The 18,071-nt window shown below is 45.2% G+C and overlaps 1 protein-coding gene across 3 annotated transcripts in view; it reads left to right on the top strand.

Annotated features, from left to right (window-relative positions):
• The window catches only part of LOC139048166 (uncharacterized), a 52,907-nt gene extending 35,438 nt beyond the window's left edge, over nucleotides 1-17,469 (top strand). Inside the window, exons 3-4 of one of the 3 annotated variants that reach the window (XM_070522720.1) lie at nucleotides 10,189-10,275; nucleotides 17,278-17,469. In XM_070522720.1, coding sequence (XP_070378821.1) covers nucleotides 10,189-10,275; nucleotides 17,278-17,295 — 105 coding nt within the window. In that variant the 3' untranslated portion in view covers nucleotides 17,296-17,469. Of the gene's footprint in view, nucleotides 1-10,188; nucleotides 12,755-17,277 lie in introns of those variants that run through there. The other 2 variants (XM_070522721.1, XM_070522719.1) reach the window with 2 other exon arrangements.
• Nucleotides 17,470-18,071: the final 602 nt, after the last annotated feature.

The raw sequence follows: 18,071 nt of genomic DNA, 5'->3' as shown, positions 1-18,071 counted from the left end.
ATATTAAAGGAAGACCTGCGTACTCCGTCTGACCTGAGAGGTCACTGCCGCGCTTTTGAGGCACTGAAGACGCGTCGTGTATTGCCAAAGTTTGGTAAACTTGACAACGTGAACACGGTCGCAAGCGTGCATGTCTCCTCCTCCCACCACATCGCCTTGCTAGAACGTCAATCCGTTAAAGAAGAATTTGCGCACTTTAAAGCACAAGGTGGAGGAAGTGACGCAGGACGGGAGTACCCTCAATGCACACTGCCAACTGCAAACTAAAAACGAAATTCGGCCTTTGCTTGATAAACGCGTCCGCGTCAACACGGCGGAGTTCCGGAATCCATCGCGCACCTTCGAACGTCGTCAGACCGCACCACCCCAACACCTTGCTACCCGGTACAGCCAGCCCGAGGCCCCATTGTATGGCTATCCTGTGCACCGCGAGCCAGCTACTTGCATTAGCTGCGGTATCCGTGGACATATCGCCAGGTATTGTAGCCGACGGCAGCAACAAGTTTCAGCCATACAAGATTGCCAATCTAGAGGCCATGACAGCGCGCCGAGGCAGACCACTGCGCATCTTCGACGACAACCGCGTGAACGTGGATCCCGGCGTGATCTTCCGGCTTCCTACCGTAGCCTTACTCCTCTTTCAACCAGCTATCATCGCTCGCCATCACCTCGCCGTCGCTCACTTTCTCCTACCTTAACTAGCTGGTGCGACCGATGGAGGTGAGGTCGCGGGACGGTCAAGCAGTCCTCCGCCTATATCGCCATGCGCAAAAACAAAGTTTGTGTCTGTGTTGATGGTTTAAATACTGATCCCTTAGTCGATACCGGTGCTGCAGTTTCTGTAATGAGTGTTTTGTTTAAGAATCGTCTTGGACACAGTGATGTTCGCGTGGCACCAAAAAACTGTGCTTTTCGTGGAGTTGGGGGCGAACCACTGCGGCGCGTTGCAGTTTGCTCTGCTACGGTAAGTGCGGGTGGACAAGATTTTCCAACTGAATTTGTTGTTTTGGAACGCACCACTCACAACATCATCCTTGGGATTGACTTTCTTGATGAATGTGGTGCAGTGTTAGATCGTGGGGCTGGTGAAATTTCTCTTCGAAGTCACATGATAAAACCCACACCAGCAGTATCTGGTGTGCACAAGCAGAGTGTATTTTCTGTGTCTCACGATGTCCTTTTACCGGCTCCCACTGCGGCGTTTGTTCCGGTGACTTCCACGCATTGACCTCTGCATCGCTATCATGGTTTAATTGAGCCGTACTACCATACTATGTTGAAGAAAGATGTCTGGGTTCCTCGATCCGATATAGAATGATTAGATGGTGGTGCTCGCGTGTGGACGGTGAACGCCTATTTAGAGCAAGTTTTACTGCCGACGGGACTCAAGCTGGCCACCTTTGACTGAGATGCGACCGTTGACGCTTCTACTGACGCAAGGGCAGCAAATTGCGACTACTCTATGGAATTCTACCGCATGACGAACAAGTCGCTATCCTCTTCAACGCGGAAAGAATTGCAAAAGGTGCTCGTCCGCTATGCGCCAGTTTCTTATTTCGCGCAAGATGAGTGTCCAATTTCGCTTCCTGACTTGCCAACGCAACATCGCATAAACACGGACCAAGCGACGCCCATCGCCAGAAGCCGTACCGCGTCTCTCCCGCAGAACGAAATGTAATCGCTGAGCAAGTTCAAGGAAAGCGGCGGAAAGGCGTTGTGTGTGTAGGAGTCTTGCAGTTCCTGGACAGCTCCAGTGATATTGAGAAAAAGGACAATTTTTGGAGATTCTGTGTTGATTGTCGATTACTTAACGCAGCCACAAAGAAGGACGTATATCCTCTGCTACGCTTCGACGATGATATCGATAGCCTTCATGCAGCCTCCTAATTTTGCTCCGTTGACTTACGATCGGGATACTGGCAAATACCTATACACCCGACAGATAAAGATAAAACTGCCTTTGTTACGCCAGATACTTGGTCTCTTTGAGTTTAATGTCGTGCCTTTCGGTTTATGCAATACGCCGGCAAGTTTTGAAAGCTTTATGGACACAGTGCTGCGCGGATTCAAATGGGAAATCTAGATGTGCTACCTCGACGATGTACTCACCCCTATGAAAATGGCCATTGCCTTTATGTTTCCTTTATGTTTCCTTCTTGTGTCCTATGTGACCTTTATGTTTCCTTGTCCTTTGTGTGACCTCCAGGATGTGAACTTTGTGTGTACTACGTGTTTACTCATCCTAACGTATACCTCGAGGAAGTTACCTTTATTATGCCTCTAGGATGTGTCCTTTATGTTTACGGCAGGATGTTAACTGGATGTGCACTATGTGTTACCTGAGTGTACACTTGAGTGCACATGTAGGTAACATAGAGTGCACATAACAACTGTCTTTACATATAATATAGGCAGATCTATCTGTACTGTGTGACAGGCATTGATACACTCAGCAGAGTCATTGTAAGTACTAAATCTTGACTTATGCTTTCATTTGGTCCAAGAAAACAACCCTTATTATAATTCTTGTAGGATGTGTCCTTTGTGTTTACGGCTGGATGTTACCTAGGTGTGCACTTCAGTACACACGTAGGTAACATAGAGCATATAGTGGGCGAGTTGGTTACGATTCATCGTACCTTTAGCAACAGCGCAAAAGCAACGCGGAAACAAGGAACACTCCGAAGAAACAGCGCCGTCTTGTTGTGTTTCTTCCTTTTGTCCGTGTCGCTTTCGCGCTGACCACAAGTACGAGTAACTGCTGTGTCGATATTAGCACGCGTAGAAGCAGGGCAGCGCGGATCCCGTAAATGCTTGCTTGGGCGTACAACTGAACAATTTATAATTGTGAGTTGGCTAAGTATGAAAGTTGTGTGCGGAGTATGGCCGTATTTGATTACGCGAGCATGCAAGCAGTACGCCTGTTTCACTTTGGCCGAAGTTCCGCTGCCGCTGCAAGCCAGCTATCGCCACATTTTGTCGCCTTCATTCCTTACGCTACGAGCAAATATGGTGCCACCTATGCAAGATAAAGCCTGACATTCTCAAAAACACGCCACTGGGCACCATAAGAAGCGTGTATATGTGTGGCAATTCCGAATTTCTGATCGGTAGGCGTCACAGCTCTCGCGGTTGCCCGCACACCGTGCGCCATCCCAAGCGACGGAACAGCACATGATGCGCGCTGATTGGCTCGTGCCCGCCGACAAACCACAGGACAAGCGTTCGCGCATAGTTCGTCTAAAATCTCTGCATATACTTTAAAAAAACAAGGCAGCGCACCAAGACACTTTAAAATCAATAATTTGTGTTTAAATACCAGCCTTCCTTCCAGCAACGACGTTTTTAAATCTCGAAGGCCGTGCTTTTCCAAAATTCACGCCCTAAAGAAAAATGTAGATCTCGGAGGCTAAATTCACGTTTTAACCGCAGTGCGGCGCTGCCGCAGTGTAACGGTTGACGGTGAGCTGGGTCACGTTGTTTTGCTGTGAGCGGTGAGAGTGTTCGTTACACAGTAATTTAATCATATTTTCGAAGTGCCTAAACAAACTGTGATCCGTACCGTGTGCATTAACCATCAGGAAACCTCTGGACTCGTGTAACGCCATTAGTTCGCCTTATGTTTCGTGTGATACGCCAGTGTCTTGTGTAGCGCCCGTCCGAGCGGCCTTTGTTCTCGCCTGTCCGCGTTCGCTCGTGGAATACCTGATACTGTGGCTTCGAATTATGGTGCGTGAAAGAATTTGTTGACAGTTGTGCTTTCGTGCGCTGGTGTTCATCGGCGATTCAACAGTGTTCGCGCTGGAAAGAGTGTCGCCGCGTGGTGCCTGCGAGACGAAGAAGCCGTTTGCTGACCACATTGAAGGTAAGCAGATCTGACGCTTGCGCGCATTCTCGCAGCTTTTGGTTCATGTAGTAAGCTTTGTGGAACGACAACAGAACACTTTCTGAGCGTACGTTGACCATGTTGCTGTGCACATTTAGCAAAGCGTTTCACGAGGGGAGTTTCCGTGAAATGTATCATTTCTTACCGCTTACTTGCTTTATGGAGTGATGTGCTACCACCGCCGATTGTTGGGACTTAATGGGCAAATATTTACCTAAACGCTGAAAGTTACTGTTTTCTCGGTAGTTTCCCGGCAAGAAATTCTTCCGTAGATATGAATTTCCGCAAGTTACGTTTGTAATGGATGTCGATGTCTCACGGGCATCGCGAGTTGGCACGCGACTGCGATGTTTGACACTTGAACAGGTATTAGCTTGTGTGAAGATTACTTTATTGATAGTGTTCAGATTGAAGTGCAGCTTCGCGAGAACTTGTCTGCATTGTTTGTGTTCTTCGACGTGCTCGTGTATTTGTCTTCTATATTGTAGGGCAAATGTAGACCGACATTACAACAGCGAAATTTCTTTTTAATCGAGGCATCTCAATGAGACGCTCGTTTTCATTAATATTTTCATCCGAAGAACGGGATGTGAGTTCCTGCGATTGTTAAAGACAGTGGTTTGTAGCACTGCCCAATAAGGGATGCGATTTGCTTGCGATGCTTTGCGCTCGATGTTTGCCACTCTTATAACCCACCTTTCACGGCTGGCTGTTATAGTTGATAACGATAGCGGAATGTCGGTCAGATCAATGAGCAAAGGAGTAGCATCGGAAAAGGGATCGCTACAAAATCGCGGTCTAGGTTTTAGACCCTTCGTAATCGATTGGTCATTTGATTTACTAGATCTTTAAGTTTTGGTGATAATTTCCCATGTAGTCTGATGTTTGCGGCTGGTTTTATTCCCGCCTGAATTTTACCATATAACAGTGTAACCACTTGAGATATAACTACGAGACATCTGTACAAGCAGGCACACAAAGATTTGTTGGCCAGTTGCCTACTCCTATAGGTCATGTACTACTTAGCAGCTGCTGCAGAAATGTTTAAAAAAATTTGTGAGCAATTTAATACCTGAGTGGACTGGCAGGTCAGTCTCTTTCAAACAATTAGTTAAAAGCTTCTGTGTTGCCCTGATGTTTTTATGATCTGTTTTTGACTTCTCCACGTTTCTTCGCTGTGTGCATACAGGCCAGGCTGTTCTTGCTTAAATGAATATTTTTGAATAAGTGAAAAAGATTGGCTTTTGTTTTGTTTTTCAGGTGCCTTGTGAGCTCTCACCCAAGCAACACATTCCAGAGGTCTGCTGTGAGCAGACGTGGCAAACTGAAGTAACATTCAGATAGTCCAATAAACTGTTCGTAGTTTCAGACAAACTTTTGCAAAGTATAGTCAAAACTTTCTTTTAAAAGTGCAAGCACTGATCCAACCTGATCTTTCCATCCAAACATTACATATTATATTAGTCACAAAGACATAACTAGAACAGCAGCACTGCAGTGAGGAACGTACAGTGGTTCTCCAAGTGTTATACTGAAATAATCTATGAAGGCTAATTAGTTTGCAATTTTAGAACAAATTGTCATGAATTTCTGTGCCATAACAGAGTTTCAATCCATGCGCTGCATCATGTAGGGAACAGTAACCTTACAATGAAAACCAATGCAAAACTTTTTAACTCAGGAAAAATTTATAAATATAAAATGTGTACACGGAACTCTTCATCTATGCATGTCTACGTAAAATACAGGATTTAGTCACTGCGGCCACATAAAGGATGCATAAAGGTAGGACACACGAAGGAAACATAAAAGCAGTGGCCAAATTTCAACATGGAGGAAACATAAAGTACGGTAACATAAGGGATACATAAAGGGAGGACACACGAAGGAAACATAAAAGCAGTGGCCAAATTTCAACATGGAGGAAACATAAAGTACGGTAACATAAGGGATACATAAAGGGAGGACACACGAAGGAAACATAAAAGCAGTGGCCAAATTTCAACATGGAGGAAACATAAAGGATATTTCCTCATGTGAACTGCGGGAAACATACAGTAAACATAAAGGACATAACCATTTTCATAAGGGCATTTTTGGCAAAACACTTGAGGACCACAATCAGCGCCTTGGCGTCATACCGGACCGCGTGCTAAACGCTGGACTGCTTTTGAACTCAAAGAAGTTTCACTTCGGTGAACGCCAGACTCTGGTGCTCGGTTTTCTCGTCGAGAAAGACGATATTCGACCTGACCCAGAAACGACTGCTGAAGTGCGGGATTTCAGCCAGCCGAAGACAGCGAAAGACCTCCGTACTTTCCTTGGCCTGCGTTCATACTTCCGTCGGTTTATTAAGAACTTCGCCCAACTTGCTCACCCAGTCACGTGTCTCCTTCACAAAGACAATCCCTACGTATGGACTGCAGGATGCGAGGACGCGTTTCGTCTGCTGAAGTATCTACTAACTTCTGGGCCTGTCTTACACCATTTTGATCCCGAGGCCATGACTGTGCTACACACTGAGGCAGCGGTGTGGACGTCGGCGCCGTCCTCGTTCAACTTCATCATGGGTGCCAGCACGTCGATACATGCGCAAGTCGGACACTGACGAGAATGGAGCGAAGTTACACTGTCACCGAAATGGCAAGCCTGGCAGTGGTTTTCGCCATCAAAACGTTTCGGCCATACTTGTACGGTCGCCATTTGAAGATAGTGACGGGTCATCATTCCCTTTGCTAGCTTGTTGGACTGCGGATCATTCTGGACGGCTGGTACGTTGGGCGTTACGCCTTCACGAATATACCTTTTCTGTCGGCTATACAAGAGCGGTCGGTGTCGTACAAATGCTGACTGCTTGCCTCGTCTCCCGTCGCCGCACTCCACCGCTAACGATGACGACTTCGACTACTATCTTGCCAGCATTACCGAGTTTCCTCCCCTCAGCACCTTTACACGTGCTGAAGGTAGCACTGTGTTTACCGTTGTACTAATGAGTTAACCATTGTATAATAATGACCATAGTGTTTCTTGATGCTTTTGCCCCCCTCCCCCTTATGTAATACCCTGAAAAGGGTCCTTAAGGGTCAATAAATGATGATGAACAACGTCGTGATCCTACACTCATAGCCATATTGGAGGCTGCCCGCAGGTCAGGTCGGACAACGCCCTTCACGCTGTGTAACGGCTTGCTTTACAAAAAGAATTACTCTGACGAAGGCGCTTCCTCGCTCCTAGTCATTCCCGAACGCCTGCGTACTGCTAATGTTCACGCCATGCACGATGACATCACATCGGGTCATCTTGCTTTTGCTCGCGCGCTTCATCGATTACGCCAGCGCTTTCATTGGCCGAAGCGATGCAAGAGCAAAAGACAGTACATTGCAAGTTGCCCAGATTTTCAATGTCGCAAGAAGCCGAGTACACACACCTCCTGCGGGCTTTTTGCAAGCACTGAAACCACCTACCTTACTTTTTGACAAATTTGGTATCGATTCGCCCGGCCCCCTTCCCAAGAGCTCCACCGGCCGCCGCTGGATAATTGTGTGCGTCGACTGCTTGACGCGCTCTACTGAGACTGTGGCGCTTACATCTGCTACCATCACCGATATGTCGTGCTTTCTGCTTCATTCTGTGATCCTGCGTCACGGCGCTCCGCGTGTTGTTGTAAGTGACTGTGGACGGCAATTCACCGCCGACGTTGTTGAAGAACTGCTGCCCCCCTTTGCGGTTCTACTTTTCGCCATTCAACGCCGTACCACCCACAAATAAATGGCCTCACCGAACGCGTGACTCGTACGCTTACCAACATGTCCTCGCTGCATGTCTCAGCTGATCACAGGAATCGGGATGCCGTGCTGCTCTTTGTCACGTCCGCATACAATACAGCCAAGCACGACGTAACCGGGTATGCGCCTTTCTATCTCTTGTACGCTCGCAGCCCCCAAACGTTCTTGGGCACAATTTCGCTAATTCATTCTTCTGCCTCTTTTATCTTCACCTCTTCCACCCCACACAATATCCCTCATACTGTCCCTATTGTGGAGCAAAGCGCACAGTATATCATTGCACCTGGGAGTGCCCACACCCTCCGGGCTACTCCCCTATTCCTTCACCTTCCCCTTCCTCCTGGGAGACTGCGCTGACCAGCTCAGACCCGCAAGAGCAGCGGCGGCTGATCCGGCGGGCACGCGGAGTGGCGCGAGCCAATGGGGCCCTGAACTAAGGGCTCTACCCTGCGAGGTAGTCGCCCAAACTCATGATAAATAAATGTTTTCACTCTCTCTCTCTCTCTCGCCATAGCCACTGAACGCAGACGCGTCCATTCCGCAGACATTGTGTAGCGCCGAAGAAGCGCGTCGGCTCGCTCGGTTAAGAACACTGTCTTCGCAAGTTTCAACCAAGGCACGCTATGACGCCGGGCGTATGTCACTTTCGCTTCTGGCGATCATGCGTTACTAAGGACACCTCTACGGAAAGAAGACTTGTATCGCAAATTCTTCTCAGCGTTCAGCGGTCCATTCGTGATACTCAGCCGATCAAGTGACGTCAACTACGCCATCGCAAAACTGACCGCCAATAATCGCCGGTTGCGGGAGACTCAAGTGGTTCATGTGGCCTGCCTGAGGCACTACCATCATCGGGTTCCCGAATCAAGAACTACCATATATGTGCTTCGTCTGCACCGCAGGAAGATGTTATGCTGCGCCGAAGAGGAGAGGGGAGAACTGCGCGCGGCGTAGAAAAGGTCCGACTGCGTGCGATCTCCTCTCTGCGCCCCCTCGACCATATTGTGAATAAATGCATCTCATCAGTAACGACTTAGATAAACTGGTCAGTCTAAATTAATGATGCAGGTTAGTTTTATTATGTTTTAGTTAATGCCACAACAAAGAGCGTTCAACTTGTATATCAGGTAAGATCCGAGGGCTAAACGATTGTGTAGGAAGGAAAACCAGATTGCAGTATGGTCACTCTAATATCGCCGAAACAGTGCCCACTTGTACACGGGTGTTTTGACAGTGGAAGGTGTAGGAAATGCTTTGCATCAGAACGATGATTGTTAACCTGGATTCTAAACGGTGTTTCTGTTTGATCAACATTTTTCAGGTGGCACGTGCCATATTCAAACAAATAAATGACGTTAGACGTGTCACAGTTCAAGTCCGTGAATCTTACCTGATATACAAGTTCAGCGCTCTTTCTTGTCACATTAACGAAAACATTGAAAAACTAACCTGCATCACTAATTTAGATTGACCAGTTTATATATATCTTCTTACTTGTGCACGTGGTCATGGTGGTCTTTTGTACGATGTTTTCCTATGTTCGAAAAGTTGAGATTTGTGCCCCGCGGCTGGCAGCTACGGCTATGGCATAAACGAGTTGCATGATGGCTGATCCTATGGGCGTGACTATTGCAATTTTGAGAAGTTATAAAGCTTTGGTTTTATAATGCATGATACACCGGTTTTCGTCCACATGTACGTTGTTAAATCTATCGGTGCATGCGTTTTGAAATCCCGATTTCTGCTGCAGTGCGTTATACAGCCTTCATATTTTACTCGTGTGCAGCTTGTGCTTCTTTAGCACCACATGATTATGTGATTGCATGTAGTGACGTTGCCTATTTGCTGTTTTTTGTAGAACTGCCTGGCTATTCTTGCGTTTGTACACCATGTACTCGCGTTGCATTTTGTTTGACTAAGGCTTCATCACGCGCATGTTCGTGTGGAACAAAGCGATAAGTGTCTGGCGTCTGGATATATGTGTGATGTGACGAGACTTGCATTCACCCTCACGAATGCCGGTCCTCAGGCCGAAACGTCGGTAAAAAGATATGTCATAACATTCGTGTTCTTTCTTTATTGTATATATATATATATATATATATATATATATATATATATATATATATATATATATATATATATATAGTCATATAATGAGAAGCCAACAAACACTGACACCAAGTACAACATAGGGGAAATTGGTTGTGGGTTCGGTTCCCACCTGCGGCAAGTTGTTTTTTCATCCACTTTAATTTCCATTAATTTATCATTATTTCATTTATTAAGCACATGCAATTTCCCCTATGTTGTACTTGGTGTCAGTGTTTGTTGGCTTCTCATTATATGACTAATAAATATCGGGTCCCTCGGTTAACCCCCTTTCTTCTCGTTTATATATATATATATATATATATATATATATATATATATATATATATATATATATATATGTGTGTGTGTGTGTGTGTGTGTGCGTGTGTGTTTTGTTGACTTCTTGTTTTGTTTTTTCCACAGCCCGAAGTTTGCGAGGCTGAGGTATGGGAAAACCAGGACGAAGACGGCCGTCACCAGATGGCGCTCCTCCGCTCTAGCTGCATGCAGGTCGAGGAGCTACGCCACTGATTTGCTTTGCAATGAACACTTTTGCTATTTGCTTTTATGGACTTTATGGATTCATTGTTGCCAGCTTCACCACCGAACCTTAGGTGTACATTGCGTTGGCGCCACAATTAGAACTGACTTCACCTGTTTTTTATCATCACTCATCAATAGTACTTCCCGCCGCGGTTGCTTAGTGGCTATGGTGATGGCTGCTAAGCACGAGGTCGAGGCGTCGCATCCCGGCCACGGCGCCGGCATTTCGATGGGGCGAAAACACCCGTGTACTTAGATTTAGGCGCACGTTAAATAACCCCAGGTGGTCTAAATTTTCCTGAGTCCTTCGCTACGGCGTGCCTCATGATCGGATCGTTGTTTTGGCACGTAACAGCCAATGCGCCGACTCTTGGCGTTTTCACACCGATCATCATCATCATCATCATCATCATCAGCCTGGTTACGCCCACTGCAGGGCAAAGGCCTCTCCCATATTTCTCCACCGATGGCATTCAGTAATAGTGGCTTGCACAGTGGAAGAATTCTTGAGGAGATAGCATCATCTGCTATGCCTTTAATGACATGGGCTACTTTATCAGGTTCGGGCATGTTCGGATCCACTTTGCGGCGCAGGGCGAGCATGCCCTGGATGTACGTTAGGTAGGATTCAGTCCACGTCTGGACACGCGAGGCGAGGTTTTTTCGGGGAGGCGCGCAGATGCCCAGCAGGCTTTCCAAACAAATCGTGGAGCTTCCATTTACAAATGTCCCAGCTGGTAAGTTCCTCCTCGTGGGTCTGAAACCAGACGCGTGCCGTTCCGGCGAGGTAAAATATCAAATTGGCGAGCATGATGGTCGGCTCCCAGTGGTTGCGGGCGCTCACCCGCTCATGTAGTTGAAGCCAGTCTTCAACATCAGTGTTGTCGGTGCCAGAAAAGGTTCCTGGGTCGCGCGGTTGTGCGAGAAGGACGGTGGGCGTGGGTGCCGACGTGCCCGAAGCATCCTAGCCGTGAGCTGGCATTGTAGGTGGAGCCAAGGAGTGGCCGCTGCGTAAACCCGTCTTTTAAATGATCCCGCAACCTCCATCAAAAATATTAGGCGGCCAAAAGAATTCAGATGTACACTTACAGAATATTCACAACAATTGCGTCAGTGTGGCAGAGGGCGCGTGACGTCCAGAGCGTTGTCTTCGTAAGGCGTCTCCTTCGTCAGCGTGACACAGTATAATTTTTTAAGCGTTAATACAGGAGGAGGTCCTGGAGTTACAAAAACTATCAAAGGGATGTCCTATTAGTAATTTAACAATATATTAATAATACATTGTGGAAACCTAGCAGTGACAGACATGAGATTACACGAAGTTAGTGAAGCAGGTAATCGAATACAAGAAAGATGCTTGCAGTAATTCAAGTTCAACAAGAAAATTAAATGGATACTGCGTATTAGTAAATAAAAATGTAATTGACTTTAAAGAAACATAGGAATAACATATATGAAAGAACACGAGGTTAACGGAGCAGATAATGCGAAACAGAAATATGCTTACAATATGCGAAGTCAAATATATGCTATGCAACGAAAAACAAAATTTCTAAGAAAGGAGGCAATGGGAGATTGAGAATCAAACGAATACATTGGGCAAATACAGAAGCCACTAAAAACCTAGAATTTCGAAAAAAAAACATAAAGAAGCCAATTGGAGATCGAGAATAAAAGCGATACATTCGGCAAATGCGGAAGTAATAAAAACTGTAAAATAAATTTGTCTACAATAAATGTTCATAGTACCTGTTGCCAGTAGTGTCGTTAGTAAATATTTCTTCGTAACTCTTGAATGTTAATGCTGTGCAACAGGCTTTATATGGGGTTGTAGTTTATTCCAGTATTTAATGACCGTAAACAGGGCAGTAAACATTCCATAACTAGTGTTTATTCTTGAATGTACAGAACTGTTGTTAGAGGAAAATGTCGTATATTTAGTGTTCGTTATAGCAGATATATTAAATGTATCGAAATGACTTCATATTTTAGCGTGCGCCACATTAGTAAAACGAATTTGAGCACATAACGTAACGGTAGTATTTTTAAGGAAGTTAAGATTAGTATGTCATGTGACATGTAACTAGAGAAATTGATAATCATCAAGGCTTGATTTCGTAACTGTTGCACATGTGTTATGCGCGTGCAATACGTGTTTCCCCAAACTAAGATTCAGCGTTCTAAGTCGCAATGTATATATGCGTAATAAAGTGAAGTTATTCTGTATTGTGGAAAATGCGAGCGCGTTAACATTAATACTCTTATTCCAAAGGCAATTTTTTAGATCATGTCAGCATGCAAGTCACACCTAGGGCGGGTCAAGTTTGACGCCAAGGAGCACAACTTCATGTGCAGGTGATGTGGGTTTGTAAGATGAGCGGTGGTGCGGGTGCCATGACACGCTTATGAAAAAGCATAAACTGTGCTTTCGAAACTGCGTTTTGATCTGAACTTTATTATTTGTGCACCACACAGATAAATTCTCCAGGTCAGAGTTTAGTCGATTTATTACAGTATTTATGCATTTGCGGGTGTACAATAAGTTCATTGGCACGCTGGGCATATGCTAGGTACCTGGCCACAAAGGTATAAAAGGCAACGTAGCTGCCGACGAAAACGCTGTGTCATTCAGTTTTAGCGACAAAGATGGAAATCTCCCCATGCCTGCCACAGACTTAAAGCCTTTTCTACGCTGTAAATCGAGGAACGACTTGCAAAAGAATAGGATACCCAAGCACTGAATAAGCTTCACAATAAAACCAAAACTAGGGAACAGATATCTGGAAAAACGGCACGATAAAAAGAAGTACTTCTTTGCCGATTTTGAATAGGACACACTTATGGTACTCACTATTACCTCTTGACTGGGGGCGATCCTCCGACTTGTAGCAGGGGCGTCAATCGTTTGGCAGTATTCCATATTCTTATTTAGTGTCTTGCAATAGAAATATAGAGGAAAAATTATTTCGCTTCTGCATATCGCGAAAATATGCCTGTTCCCCCATGCATTTTTTCTTAGCGATGAACCGCTTTTTAATCTGCAAACAGTCGTAGATTTCACAGCCGAAACCAACACCTCGCAAATAATTTTGCCAGGTAATTTGAACCAGTGATTGACAGCCCTTGTATTCGAGGGGTCACAGTTGTTTCGTTGACGCATGTTTTCACAAAACACATTTTCCATCGCCCCCGTCCCTAATTGATCAGTGTCATTACTTTAGTACCCATATATTTTAAGCCATGTACAGCGACAGTTTTCAGGCCCTTTTGCAGCCATGTCACATCTACCGTGATGTATTCACTGTCTGCGCCATTCACAATACATCGTTAAAAGTACAATTTTTCGTGGTGCTCGTTGGCCATACCTGGCCCTTGCACCATTAAACACCACACATCATCACAATCGGTTCAGTTTGCCTGTGCTGACATATGGGGCAGGAACTTGGACACTGTCGAAGAAGCTCGAGAACAAATTAAGGACCGCGCAAAGAGCGATGCAACGAAGAATGCTAGGCACAACGTTAAGAGACAAAAACAGCGGTTTGGATCAGAGAGCAAACGGGTATAGCCGACGGGCTTCACCTTAAGTGAAGGAATGACGCAGGGCAGGTCATGTAATGCGCAGTTTAGATAAGCGGTGGACTGTTAGGGTTACAGAATGGGTTCCAAGAGAAGGGAAGCGCAGTGGAGGACGGCAGAAGACTAGGTGGGGCAATGAAATGAGGAAATTCGCGGGCGCTAGTTGGAATCGGTTGGCGCAGGACGGGTGTAATTGGAGATCGCAGGGAGAAGCTTCCGTCCTGCAATAGACATAAGATAGGCTGATGATGCTGATGATTATATACTTATATATCATGACGATGCTGGTGAAGAAATGAAACACTCGCCGTGTACGTCACCGCTAATTGTCATAAATCAAAGGTACAGAAAGCCTCACTTACAACGATTCCCAGAGCGCGTGGGCTCCACATGATTTCCTTTTTAACCGTGAGCTTAAGATCGTGTAAATCTGTCATTCATTCTGAAGCACAATTTTCCCGGTCCCCTCCCCAAATAGCCTGCATCTTTGGTTACCTTCCTCGTCTCCCTCTAAGAGATGTTGAAGATAGCTCTTCACTGTCCCCCGAACGTCGCAAAAATAGATGGTTAGCGTCAACATTTGTGTCATGCCCGTCGAGCAGTCAAGTTGAACGTATTAGCTCACAATCAATAAGATCTGCCATTCAGTGGCAACAGCAGCCTGTTGACAAACAATTAGTCGCGCAACTAGCTGCACATTGCCCCAGTGTTCTTTTTAATGTCAACAGCTCACACATCCAGCACATGCATTTGCTAGTTTCGCACAGGTTTGTAAATTTCATTAGTTGCAGAAAGGGTGCCAATTGCTGAACAGGTAGGGAAAAAAACAGGTTGCGAATAACAAGCCTTGTCAGTGTAAATACTACAACTGGATGGACATAAAAATATGCAGTTTTTTATAGGGCCATTATGTGCAGTTATTTTCAGTTGCACTAACTGTAGAAACAAAGGGCAGCTTTAGACAACTACTAATGGCCGCACTGGTTGGTACTGTGAGACCTTGGGGAAGGTGGGAGATGGAAATTCAAAATGATGGGCAAAACAAGAACAAGGTGAAAGTGGGAGCCATCGTTTGGATAAGTGGACTTGTCTTTTTCAAGGCCTTTGTAAAAGACAAGTCCACTTGTCAAAACTTTGGCTCTAGTTTTTACCTTGTTCTTGTTTTGATGGTTGGTGCTGTGGCATTCATAATCACAAAAAAATGATTTAGGGAACGAGAAAACAAATATTCACCTAGCTGCGTAGCTGTCCAACCGTGATGTTTTCAATGAGTAGAGCACAAGAATTTCTGTCCTGCATTTTTCGCAGCTCATTTCATAACTACAGCCTCCATTCCCCGTCGAGTGCCATAAATAATTACAGCACTTGAATTTTAATACAACCCGTTGAAGAGGAGACTTCATACCACCAAAATTAAAGGATGCGGCCATGTGTGAAAGAGCGATGGAACGAAGAATGCTAGGCATAACGTCGAGAGTCAGGAAGAGAGCGGTTTGGATCAGAGAACAAATGGGTATAGCCGATATTCTAACTGACATTAACCGAAAATAATGGAGCTGGGCAGGCCATGTAATGCACAGGTTAGACAAGCGGTGGACGATTAGAGTTACAAAATGTGTGCTAATGGAGTGCAGTCGAGGACGTCACAAGGCTAGGGGTGGAGATAAAATTACAGAATTCACGGGCGCTAGTGGGAATCGCTTGGCACAGGACAGGGGAAATTGGAAATCGCAGGGAGGGGCCTTCGTCCTGCAGTGGACCTAAAATAGGCTGCTGCTGCTGCTGATGAGGATGATCATGAAAATGATGATGTGTGAAAGCCGGTTAACCACCTTGGAGCAGTATCTGAATGCCATAGGGAGACCACGTCACTGAAAGCTGCCAAGTTGGCCCTTTAAATCCAGTTGTTCAAGTCTTGGAAATGCAGGACAACAAGCTCCTCCCTTTGGTTCCTTTGAGAGGTGAATGAACAGTGCTTGTAGGTGCACGCACACATTAGTGATATCTGGTAGCCGTTTTGTGGCATCTACTACAGGACTGCCACGAAAGATTACAGCGTAAAGATGACCCCTTGCTCATATATAAGCTGCACCGCACTTTGTGCGCATTTTGAACTCAACACGTTATACTGTAGCGTCATTATTTGCTACACTGTTGGGGAATCTGGGTTTATTTACTCGGTCTACGACTATACCCCCGCCACCCCCCTACAGAAAGAGGTAATAAAAATGATATTTTCGGCCTGTATACGTTTAGTGCTACCTCACAGATTGAAACATGAGCAGGACTTTTCGAGTTGCAGGCTTGACGAATATCAAGTTCAATTTTATTAAATACGAAAACTCCCGTGTACTTAGATTTAAGTGCACGTTAAAGAACCCCAGGTAATCGAAATTTCCTATGTCCTTCACTACGGCGTGCCTCATAATCAGAAAGTTGTTTTGGCACGTAAAACCCTATAATTTAATTTGACTTGCTTGAAATCTAAGGGGCACTACTGGCCTTTCTACTGAGCTCCGTTTGCTCTTGTTACGCTAATATGGACGTAAAGGCCGTTATATTGATAATATGGACGTAAAGACCATTGTCCATATTACGTAAAGGCGTAATATGGACAAAGGACGTAAAGGCTGTTACTTCTAGTGCACAACTTGACCAAATTTGCTTATGAAGGAAACTGATCAAATATGAGAGTCGAGTGTATGGAGATTAGCGGATGTTTCCAAACCTGAGAGCCATTGTTGGAAGAGCCTATAAATATGAGACAGAAAACCAGACGCTTGCTGCGAGGACTCAAAACCAATCTTCCCTGTGTAACAGCTACGTACCCGCTCAAATGTTTGAAGCCACAGCTATCCCATTTAGCAAGGACATTATTGCCAATATGTATGCCGCGGAATCGGTAATTCTTTCAAGTAGATGTTGGATACCTGCGGCAAGAAACATACTATATATGTTTCAAGTTTTACCAGTACGCTGTTAAAATGCATTATCTATTATTTTTCTGTTTTACCTGTTCTAAAACTACAGTTGGAAACTTTGCCGGGGACGAAATCCACAAACCAGTCCTGCAAATTCTAAACAAATATTGACCACCAGATTCGAATTGTCTGGCTCCAGGCACATTCCTCTCATCAAAGAAATTAGACTGGCCACTTGACGATGTCAAAGACTTCGTCAACAGGGTGGTGGGAGGCCTCGACTAGCGAGGGATCGCACGGTGACGTTCCGTGAACTTACGAAGCACTGCCGCAAAGGTAGACGAGAAAACTCCCTCCCCGTAAACCACTTTATAAACTGCAACAGGTTATAACAGTTGCAGACTGGCTCATTCACCAAACCTTACAAGTATTCAATAATATATCCGGGCTGCTTCTCACCTAATTTCAGAAACTGCGTGGCCCATAAATCCCACCTTACACATATATTGAACGACTGCCCTGGGCTAAAATACTCGGATAAGGAGGTAGCGGTGTGTCCAGCTTCGATCCAGCGGTTCAGCTGCGGACCACGAATTGGGCTTTGGAGTTCGTCGAACGTCAACGGCTCACGGCCACCTCACGCCACCTGGCTGAAGAAAGAACACAGTAACTCTAACAACATACGAAAATAAAATTTCTCCTCCTGCTCCTCTCCTTCTTGGGCTGATTATTCGCCGTGAAGGCGAGCAAGTAGTGTGTTTCTTCCATTCAAAACAAGAACCACGTTATGTTCTATGTGCAAGAGTCTGTTGCACTCAATTATGTCAAATTAAATCGTTAAAGGACAAAACGTCAGAAAATGAACACGTTTCTGGTGCAGACATGCGAACCTTAGAATGAGAAAGACATTGCAGCGAAGTCCAAGAAATACTTGAATTCAGTAAAAAGTATTAAATTTTATTCATGAGCAAAAGGAGAACTCGGTGAGCAGGAGCCAACGTTTCGACATGAGGATTTGTGTTTTTCAAGATTTTTTTCGACGTCTTTTTCAATATTGCTTGATCATCTATATGTTGACTATTCCTTAAAGGTTGGCCGATTTTGTTCAGTACGGGCTTTCTGAAGAGCGCGCTGCTCTATAAAGCCCCAACAGCAATGACCTGCACCACAAACAAGCGGTAATATTTGTGATTCAAGTTTATTAATGAAATATTCTCGAGATAGCTGTTAAACATTCTATTCCCTTTAAATCGCATGCATTTT

Source organism: Dermacentor albipictus, chromosome 7 (assembly GCF_038994185.2).
Source record: "Dermacentor albipictus isolate Rhodes 1998 colony chromosome 7, USDA_Dalb.pri_finalv2, whole genome shotgun sequence".
Classification (NCBI taxonomy): domain Eukaryota; kingdom Metazoa; phylum Arthropoda; class Arachnida; order Ixodida; family Ixodidae; genus Dermacentor; species Dermacentor albipictus.
The sequence above is the reverse complement of the archived record's forward strand: the minus strand, read 5'-3'. Positions and strand labels throughout refer to the sequence as shown.